This window comes from Pyxicephalus adspersus, chromosome 1 (assembly GCF_032062135.1).
Source record: "Pyxicephalus adspersus chromosome 1, UCB_Pads_2.0, whole genome shotgun sequence".
NCBI classification, from domain to species: Eukaryota; Metazoa; Chordata; class Amphibia; order Anura; family Pyxicephalidae; genus Pyxicephalus; species Pyxicephalus adspersus.
In genome coordinates this window covers 115,545,414-115,556,091 of record NC_092858.1, presented here as the reverse complement: position 1 = coordinate 115,556,091, position 10,678 = coordinate 115,545,414, and the positions used below count along the sequence as shown (strand labels likewise).

General features: G+C 37.7%; 1 protein-coding gene across 1 annotated transcript in view; it reads left to right on the top strand.

Annotated features, from left to right (window-relative positions):
- Positions 1 to 10,351, top strand: part of REN (renin) — a 44,898-nt gene extending 34,547 nt beyond the window's left edge. The window contains exons 7-8 of the mRNA XM_072411575.1: positions 754 to 852; positions 8,116 to 10,351. Of these exons, the coding sequence (XP_072267676.1) occupies positions 754 to 852; positions 8,116 to 8,277 (261 nt within the window). The 3' untranslated portion in view covers positions 8,278 to 10,351. The remainder of the gene's footprint in view (positions 1 to 753; positions 853 to 8,115) is intronic.
- Positions 10,352 to 10,678: the final 327 nt, after the last annotated feature.

The window sequence follows — 10,678 nt, the reverse complement described above, 5'->3', positions numbered from 1 at the left end:
CAAAAGCCATATTTTCAGAAGGGGTTTTCCAGTGATCTGCTTATCAAGTTACATATGTCACAGTTTTTGGGTGTTACATGAGCATGTTTACATAATAAAGTCAGCAGTCTATTTAAGAAGTAATATTCACTTGACTTTTGGTTCCCCATAAGGGACCTTTATTTACTTTTCTTTTGGATACTAAGCATCTCACATGTTGGCAGATTTACCTTCTATTTGTTAATATTTTTATCCACATCCAGTATTCTGTTTCAGCGCTTAGGAGTTTAAAGTGCCAGTTTAATTTTGGATCAAAAGCCCTGTATGGCTTTTCTAATGCAGTTTGCTTTCACACAGATCTTGAATCGAGCCTCCATTGTGTTATTAAACCTATGTTTTAGGCAAAGGGCCTGTGATTCAGTATGCATGCATAACTACCCTCCATGAAATGCATGTAAATATTGCCCAACACAGCTAAGGGTCAGTAAGTAGTAAGCAGGTCTTTATCTAGGGTCTGTGTGTGGTCATATTAGAAAGCAGAAAAGAAGGTGAACCTTTACAAAGATTTTTATTCAAAAGTAGACCTGTACTAACATTTTTGTCTCCTGTGACAAGAGTTAGTACAGTAAGTTTAAAAGAGAGCTTTTTGGGTTTGTGTGGTCTCTCCACAACCTCATCAATTGTCCTGTATTGTTACATTTAAATAACATCATTATAACCTTTAAATCATTGTATTGATTGATATATTCACATATGTCTCTTTTTCTTTAACAGTATTTGGTAGATTGTAATAACATTTCTCAGCTTCCGGACATCTCTTTTCATATTGGAGAGCAAGAGTACCCACTGAAAGGGCCAACATATGTCTTACGGGTATGTGCACAATGTGTATATATACAACTTTTATGTTTGAATTTAAATTGATGCAAACAGTGCTAAAATTATTTTTGATAAAACCCAGGGAGCATGGAATTAGTCATAACCCCTGGATACAAATACCCATCACTAAAATGTTGTTGCATTTGAAAAGTACTCTTCAATCACAAAAGGTTCTTCTTTTCATGTAAACTAGTTTCTTGTGTACTAAATATTGTAGATAATCTTACTGTAAACCAATGAAAAAGTAGCTTGCAAGACACATAACATTCATTATTCACCATATAATAAACTTTATGTCAGGTTGTCTAGCGGCTTTCATTTAAAGCCTAACATAGAGCATAGTCAAGGTCACCAATATTTTGTTCAAACATGTCATTGTCAGTGTTAGACTTGTTCTCCCAAGAATGTCTTAATGTCACTACAGCAGCCAAATGCATCACAATGTCATGGGAAGATCACAAAATGTCTCAGAAACATTGAGTTAATAAAAAAAAAAATACGAGGGGAAATATTTACTTGATGGGGAGGGGTCATTTTTGATGGCTTAAAGGGAAACAAGGGAATTACACAAATCTATTCATTTACAGATCTCTGGGACCCAAAGCCTGCTAGCAGTGTTAAAGAAACACATATTTAGAGCTTACAGGTTGTAGGTAAGCAACCAAGTTAGAAACATAAATGGTCTTCATATGAATCTTGTGTCACTGTAAGCACAACTTAAACAGTAACATACAACACAGCTTAACTCACAAAAAGTTTTACCTCCTGGGTTTTCTGGTTCAGTTACTTTGCAGCATCTACTTTTATGGCATGGTATTGCAAGGCACAAATTGTAAACCAAAAGTAGACTAGAATGTCAGCTCTTAAGTAAAGAGTACATTTGCATAACCAAGTGCGGTACTAGGCAAATGCCCTTTAAGGTGCCTTTCTAGGAAAAAATAGACAGGCCTGAGGGGCCATGGAGGGTTGTTTTTCCCAAAAACTATTTAGGACTCGGAACACAAAGCTTGGAAGAGGTCTTCCTAAAACATGAATTGAGATTTATAGCAGGCAGGTGGGAAGTTGATAAGGAGGATGGGGGGAGGAGAGTTGTTGGTTCGAGGGAGGAGATGAAAGACATTTCAGGAACTGGGATTAGTGGGTAGCCCAGTACCAAAATTTAGTGGTAAAAATAATAGTAAATATATCTTCCATCATTGAGAAAGTCTCAGCCATTATATAAACTGCTGGGGAGGCAGAAGTTACATATCCAAACCATCCATATTTTGGTAAAAATCTGGAAGTTGCTATGGGCTGTGAACTGGCAGATACAGTCACAACCACCAATCATGCTTAACACCTTTTCCAAAAAGACAGTTTCAGCAGGGCAGGCAAGAATACCTGGCATATGTTCTTCAGATTCATTTGTTACTTTGGATACCCAGTATTGGGCTTTCCGGTACTAAGGTTCAAGAGATCCAAACTCATTCACTATTGAGGCCAAGCACTGTTTATGTGTACTAATGTTGGACAGGGCTGGCTGCTGCTTCTTGCAAAAAAAAAGGTGCTACTCTTCTATTAGATCATGTTCCCTGTTGGTTGGTGTGCTACTTTCACGTCCTGCCTGCTTTATAAGGGGTGGGGAGCTGCAACTGTGAACAATTAGATCCTAGCAGCCAGAGAGAAAATATGTGCATAGGCCGCTTAAAGTACTTGTTTATAGGGATGCATGTTGGTTTTGCTGAAAGGATCTGCAGGTTTCTTGGCTCTATTCCTCTGTGATGTTTCTCAATGTGCAGTGTATATTAATGTGTCTTTTTATTTACATCAAAGCAAATCTGATCTGGTTTGATGAAAGGGTCAACAGATATTCAATATATATTGTGCCTGCTAAAATATTTGAAATATTTGTAAAGACAGAATGTGCAGAGCCCCATGGGATTCCTACATCACACATCCGAGGAGGATTCTGGCTGCTTCTTCATGGGGCTTTCACATGGGGAAAAAATGCAGTTTCCACACACGCACAGTGAGATCAGCACACTTTTTTCCCTTTTACAGCAGGCTACATCACCTAATCTCATGCCTGCACAGTGCAAGGTTGGGTGACGTAACAAGAATAAGAAAGAAGACGGAGGATTCCAGGATGGCGTGGGACTCTGGGGAAGATCAAGGGATCTGGGGAAGTAAAGGTAAATGAGTTTTTTTTTTTTTATTTATTTAGTTCTAATATCACAGATCTGATAATAAGGTTTTGCAAATGACAGACAGACAGTGACACAGGAATAGGAGAGGAACCTGCCTGAAGAGCTTACAATCCAAGAGGTGAGGAAGCAGCATACAATAGGAGGGGGATTTGTAATGGCGGGTGAGTAGTAAGGGTTTAACAGACAGAAAATTATGGGTAGGCAAGTTTAAAAAGATGGGTTTTAGGTGCTCCTTTAAATGGGCAGAAAGTAGGCGCAAGCTGAATAGGACGTGGAAGATTATTCCAGAGAGTTGGGGCAGCTCTATAAAAGTCTTGGAGCCATGTGTGTGATGAGGTTATGAGTGAGGAAGTCATTAGTAGGGCATTGCAGGAGCGAAGAGCGCTGCTAGGTGTATTTTTCTATCAGGTCAGAAGTGGGACAAGAACTCAGGAGGAATTTGAAAGTACAGGAGCTTAAATTTGATTCTAAGGTTAAATGGAAGCCAATGAAGAGAACTACAAAGAGAGGCAGCAGAAAAGAAGTGGAGGGAATGTTGCATAAGTCTGGCTGCAGCATTCATAATAGATTACAGAGGAAAGAGTTGGGTTAGTGGAATACCAGAAAGGAGGATGTTACAGTAGTCCAAGAGATAATAAGAGCGTGTACAAGGAGTTTGGTGGTCTGTTGCGCAAGTGAAAGTGACAGGACCTGGAAATGTTCTGAATATGGGAGAAAAAGGATAGGGCAGAATCAAAGGTTACACTAAAACAAAGTGCTTGAGGGGAGGCATGAATATTAGTGTTATTAACAGTTAGGAATATGCTCGAGGGAGATTTGGAATTTGAAGGGGGAAAGATGATTAGTTTGGTTTTATCCAGGTTGAGTTTCAGAAATCTGTCAGCCATCCATGATGAGATGGCTGACAAGCAGCATGAAATCTTTTCTAGGACTGAGGGAGACAAGTTATGGAGGGAGACAGATAGATTTGAGTGTCATCAGCATACAGATGGTACTGTAAACCAAAGGAGGATATTAGACTACCGAGCGAGGAGGTGTACAGAGAAAGGAGAACTGGTCTAAGAACTGACTCTTGGGAGTTCATGATTTGTATTAGAAGGGGGTGATCAACAGTGTCAAAAGCAGGGGAAAGATCTAGGAGAAAGAAGAGGAAAAAGCTGCCTTGAGACTTAGCTCTGATGAGGTCATTTTAGTAGGGGCAGCTCAAAAGCCAGACTGGAGAGGGTGCTGGTCTATGGATTGTCTGTGACTATCTATATGTGCAGTCAAGAAGTTTGGAAACATATGGGAGAAGGGAGATAGGACAGTAGCTAGAAGGTAGGAAGGGGTCTAATAAGGGTTTCTTCAGGATAGAGAGAATATTGGCATGTTTGAAAGCAGAGGGGTAGATACCAGTAGTAGGGGAGAAGTTGAATAGTTTGGTTACTGCAAAGGGCCAGGGTGGAGGAATGGGCATGGAGTAGATCAAAGGGAATTGGGTCAAGTGCAAAGGTAGTAGATGGAGATGAGAGAGAAGAGTGGAGACTTCATCCACAGTAACGGGGCTGAGGGAGGTTAGTGATCACTTACAAGTGGAAGGGGTGGATATGGTTGAAGTGGCACGTTGAGACATCATGTCTGATTTTGATGATTTTTTTGCTGAGGTAGGTGGGGGGAGCAGGTGTGGGGTTTGGGAGGGAGTCAATTGAGGCTGCGAGGATTGGAAGTTTGTGAGGATATGACCGCGAAGAAATCATTTTGCTTGGCGATAGTGAGTTCAGTGTTAAGGTTTTGCAGCTTGGCTTTGTTTTTTATAAAGTCAGCCCTGAGATCAGATTTCCTCGAGCGTTCAGCTTGGTGTGATTCTAATGACATGGTGGGGGGGGTTAGCAGGATGGGGTAGCAGAAGGTGGCAGGGGCAATTTTATCCAGGGTCTAAAAAGAGTAGTTGAATTGAGTGGCAGCTTTATCTGGATATGTTGTTTTAGAGAGAGTGGAGTTTTTTGAGAATAGGTTGTGGTCAAGGTTACGTATATCTCTCTGCCACAGAACAGGTCTGGGGTGTGGCAAAGGGGGGCAAGAACTAGTTAAGTTGAAGGTAGGAAGGCTGTGGTCAGAAAGGGGTAATGGGTTGTTGTCAAGGTGGGTGAGGTTGCAGAGTTTGGAAAATACTACATTTAAAGTGTGTCTGGCAATATATGAGGGGGCATTTACATTCTGTCTTAACTCCGAAGGAAGAGGTAATTCAGAGCAGTTTGATTGAGGAAGGATTAAAGTCACAGAGGATGAGGGTGGGCGGGTCATGGTATATAATATGTGAGAGCCAAGAGGCAAAGGTATGCAAAAATTGTGAAACTAAGCGGGGGTGGGGGGCGGTAGACAACAGTGAGACAACATTGAGGGGGTGGAAAAGACAAACGGAAAGGACTTCAAAAGAGGTGAAAATGAAAGAGGGCGGGGTAGGAAGGACTCTGTGTACAGTTAGGGGAGAGAATGAGACCCACACCACCACCAACTTTGTTGCCAGGTCTAGGGGTATGTGTAAAGTGCAAGCCTCCATATGAAAGTGCAGCAGCAGAGGCAGAGTCTGAGGAGGAAAGCCAAATTTCAGTGAGAGCCAGGAAGTTCAGGGATTTAGAGAGAAGAAGATTGTGGATAGAGGTTAATTTATTGTGGACAGATCTGGCATTTATTGTGGACAGATCTTGGCAATAAATATCAATGAGCACTTAACTGGAACAAAGGGATAGTGAACAAATAATTCTATGGGCAGATTCATCTTTTGTGCAATAAATTCATCTAAAATGCAGGACTTACCAAACACAATCAGATGCAAATTTTGGTGGAACACAAATGGATAAACATTCCATAGTTCTTTGAGGTAGAGGGACCAAAAAATTGATCCTTTAAATCAATATCTTCTAATTGGAGATTTCCCAATAACTGATGTTTAGTTACCTTATAACAACTATAGGCCACTAAACTCAAATGTAAACCAATACAAATAAAAACCAAGGTACTTTTTTATACCTAACAATACAGTAAACCTGTTTTAACTTGAGTATACACTTGTGGCATAAAATGTGGTTGTCACTGCAATTATTCAAAACAATAATAAATAGAAAAGGCAATAAAATAAATTCAGATAAATACATCCATAGTGTGTTATTTTAAAAACAATTATTTAAAGGAGGAAAAAAGAAAATCACATGGTATCAGTCTATAAAGCTTTTTTCCCTCATTTTAGATGGTAAAGTATTCTTGGAGTTATATTCGAGTTAATTATGATAGGCCATCTGCTCCTAAATTACTTTTCATTCATAATTTAGGAGTTTGTTGTTTTTCAGCCCCCTAGCTCAGTGTCCTAATTTTTGTACAACTTTCGCCTCTTTTCCTCAAGTAACATTTCTAACTTCAGTAAATAATATACATATTTTAACTGGGATAATGAGTGCTAGAAAGATTGTGGGTTTTGCTACACACACAGTATGCCACAGGTATTCTTAAAGCAACAACTCGAGGATGAATACAACTGTGACAGATGTGAGCCAGTTGCCTTCCTGGAAGCATACATTAAAGATCTGGGAAAAAAAAGACAGCTTTGAGAAATTATCTGCTCACTAAAAAGGCAATACATGTGGCACATAATACAACTTTATTACAAGAAAATATTATGGTACACTTTATAAAAGCCTCAAAAACAATTAATGCTCTGCTGGACTTGATGATCTCAGACGATGGGGAGTTTACTACAAATGTTCACATGAAAGAAAATCCTCTTGGCAGTAAACAGAACTTGGTCTTCAATGGTAATAAACAAACTGAGCTTCCTTATTTCAAAGCCATTGGTTATGAATTTTATAGACTCTTTAAAGAACTGGTTTGGTACCAAAAAACTAGCACAAGGCAAATGTGTTGCCTTTGTTTAAAAAATAATCAACGTTTTTACCAGGTAACTACACACCTGTAAGTTTACTTTGAAGTTGAGAGGTTACTAGAACATTCATGAAAAAAAATATTAGTGAAAGTATGGATTCATAAAAATGAAGATGTCAAAATATATAAAGGATTTTGGAATTAAAATTATCATTTTGATTTTGCAGAAAAGAAAGGTATGCAAAGCCATAAAGTTCATACAAAATGGGCCCGATTTGTTAAAGCTCTCCAAAGCTGGAGAGGATACACTTTCATTGTGAACCTGGGTGTTACAGAAAACCTAAAATGGATTTCTTAAAGTCATTTGCTATTTGTTAGCAATGTTTTCAATCATGGACCAGATTCATTCCAGGTTTGTTCAATCACCCAGGTTTACTGATAAAAGTGTATCCTCTCCAGTCTTGGTGAGCTTTAATAAATGGCTCAATGTCTCAAAACCAATGAATTGAATCTAAAGTATCATTGGATTAAGCAACTAAATGCAAATAAGGTTTCATGTTAATAAATGAAAAGTTATGCTTTCTCTCAGCCTTCTCAAACCTAGTATTGCAAAGAGCTGGGCAGTTCCCCATTATTGGCTTTTCTAATTCTACTGCCAATAGTAAAAAAAAGTCTGCAGGGCACAATGGTTGGGTGGCAAATTTTGTCCACTACAAATTTGTCAAAGATTTTCCTGTTTGAAGAAGGCTTTAAGGATTTCTAGGAAATTTACAGCAAATTCACCAGACAAATCACAATGTAATCCCTAATTTAGACCAGGAAATGTATAGTGCAGATAGGATAGATCTACACATAGGAATATTAATAAAGCAGTGAAAATACTTTTTCCAAATAATTATAGCAGGCAATTTTTTTTCTTCTGGTACATGCATTTTAAAGTGATTGACTCATATTCAATAAATGTTTAGTAAAATACATGTTCATTGGTATATAAATATACATATTGCCAGTTAAAGCAATCTAATCAGCACAATATATCTTCTTCCAAACCTTCTCTCCATTATTATTTTTTTTTAACAAACTATTTTTTTTATAATAAATTTAATTAGAATTGAATCAATAGCCCCATAGCTAAAATGCAACAATAGCTTTGGTAAATTTGAGTTTATAATTACAGATGTGCAAGTAAAGTGATGTTTGGTAATTTTTTTTTCAGCAATCACAGTTTGGGGAAGAACTGTGCTACGTTGCATTTACTGGCCTGGATATTCCCCCTCCAACAGGACCTATGTGGATTTTGGGAGCTACATTTATAGGACAGTATTACACTGAGTTTGACAGACGTAATAACCGCATTGGATTTGCTATATCTCTTTGAGTACAATCCGAAAGTGAAATGCTCAGGAAGTTCACATTCACACACTTATATTCTTTAGTTTTATTGAGAAAAGAAAAACAATCACCTCCATGTCATCTGTGTACATTTCTGAGAAAGAAAAATTAAAAGTATAATAAAAAGTCAAGGTCATTATAGAAAATAAAATGAGGATTTTTTAAAAGTGTTTGTATAATTTGGCCTTTATCATTTTTGCTAAATATTTTTATTTTAACCTCCTGATACTACAGATTTAACCACTTGTGGACAGTCCCCCAATTATGCTAAAGCTTCACAGAAGTTGTTTTTGCACTTTATTCCTGATAATAAGACCGCTAGCACTTTATTGTAAGTAGCAGCAGTTATAATTAAACAGATGGAATAAATGGTTATCCATGAAAGTCATGGTTCAAATTTCGATTTCCTACATAGCCAAAAGTGTCCACATTTGGGATCATCTAATGACAGACTGCCGCAACGATGTGCTTCCAACCATCTTTACAGAGGGCTGCAGCTCTCATCAGGAATAGTGTCAGTGAAACTCTTTGTAGAAGACAGTGTATGGCTAGGAATTACTTTGAAGTACTTTGTTGCACCTTCTTTGGCTGTTATGACACTTTGAATTCCTTGAGGTATGGACTAATGAAAAAATATTCTTCATGAATCCAATTCCAACTATTTCATATAGCAGTTGACAGATCAGCTTTGCAGGATAGAATTATTTTTTTTTCAATATCCACTAAAAGTTTTCATACTGAGATCCAGGCTCTTTTCTGGCCATGCCATTGGTTGATATGCTTTTCCTGAAGAAAACTTTTAACACTCTTTGTTTTGTGGCAAGATACATTATCATCCTGAAAAAAATACTTTACCATCACTAAACCTACTTTTGATTAATGAAATGAGAAAAGTGCCAATAATTCCAATGTACACATGTGCATTTACTCTGGGGGTATTCCCATCTTTCTGGGTTGTTTTCCTGACAAGCAACCCCATATCATAGGTACATAGCTAGTCAGGTTGAAAAAAGACATAAGTCCATCAAGTTCAACCACTAGGGAAGCAAACATATCCCAGATTAAAAAAAAAAAACCCTATGGACATAGTTGATCTAGAGGAAGGCAAAAAAACCCTGGTATAATTTCCAACGGGAAAAAAAATCCTTTCTGATTCCCTGAGGCAATTAGATGTTCCCTGGATTGACAGTCTCCGTTATCTTTACTTCAAAGCTTTAATACTCAGTTATATTCTGTGCTTCTAGAAACGCATCCAGCTTTTTCTTAAAGCAATCTATAGTAGTTGCTGAAACTACTTCCTGAGGGACCCAATTCCACATTTTCACAGACCTTACAGTAAAGAATGCTTTCCTTATCCGGAGCTAAAACCTTTTTTTTTTCTCCAGACGCAAAGAGCGTCCTCTAATCCTTTTAATGATTTTTTTCAAGGAATATGGAAGTTTTCTTCAGGCAATCATCATTATAATTTTCAATGGAATGGCACCAAACAAAAGTTCCAGAAATATTTCCTTAGCCAATGCAGATTTTCTGATTTATCACTGAAAATGACTTTCATACAATCACTCATAGCCCATGACTGCTTATCTTTAGGCCCCTGTAACCTTGTTCTCTTCTGTTTATGAACCAATTAAGGTTAATTTTTTCTGTATACACATAACATTGCCTTTTTGCTGATTTATTACAGTTTAGTCACAAACATTAACACCTGTTCTGTCCATTGGTTTTTCATTTTTTTTCTATTCTATTTTCTTTGCATATTGCTTTGGAGGTAATGGTGATTTGATGCCTTCTTTGGGCATGCTGTAACTTTCCCTTTTCCAAATTACTAGGTGTCTCAAAGAATTCCAGCTGTCATAAAAACCAGAGGAGTTGCTACAAAATGCTAAGTGAAATTTTCTGGGTTCATTCCATAAAATTTTTCATTTTAAATTGACTATTTATTTCTCAATTTCACCTAAACAGGTAAATGTGCAATTATTAAATGCAATGATGTAATTTTATTTGGGCATGTTTTACAATGCCAGAATATTAAGTTGTTAAATAAAGTAGTTTGATGTCAATATCTGTGATTTATTTTTCTTGTAACAAAGTAAAACAGCTGAATAAACATCCTGCAATTTCATGAAATAGGGTGTACTATATACTCGCTACTTAGGATGAGAAGGTCAATATCTGGGGGCCCCGTTCCAGGACTTCCAGATTTCAGATAAACTCCCCACTTGCATACCCCCACAACACAGCGGTCACATTGTGGGTTTGAGGCCCTCTCTCCTAATAAAGGCTTGCCACTGTTGGGGCGAAGTGGGGATATTTTTTTTTTTGTCAAAAAGGAAGGTAGTTGCATGCTTGTTTCCTCTTCATTTGGCAGATTCAAAAAAATCTTTCCA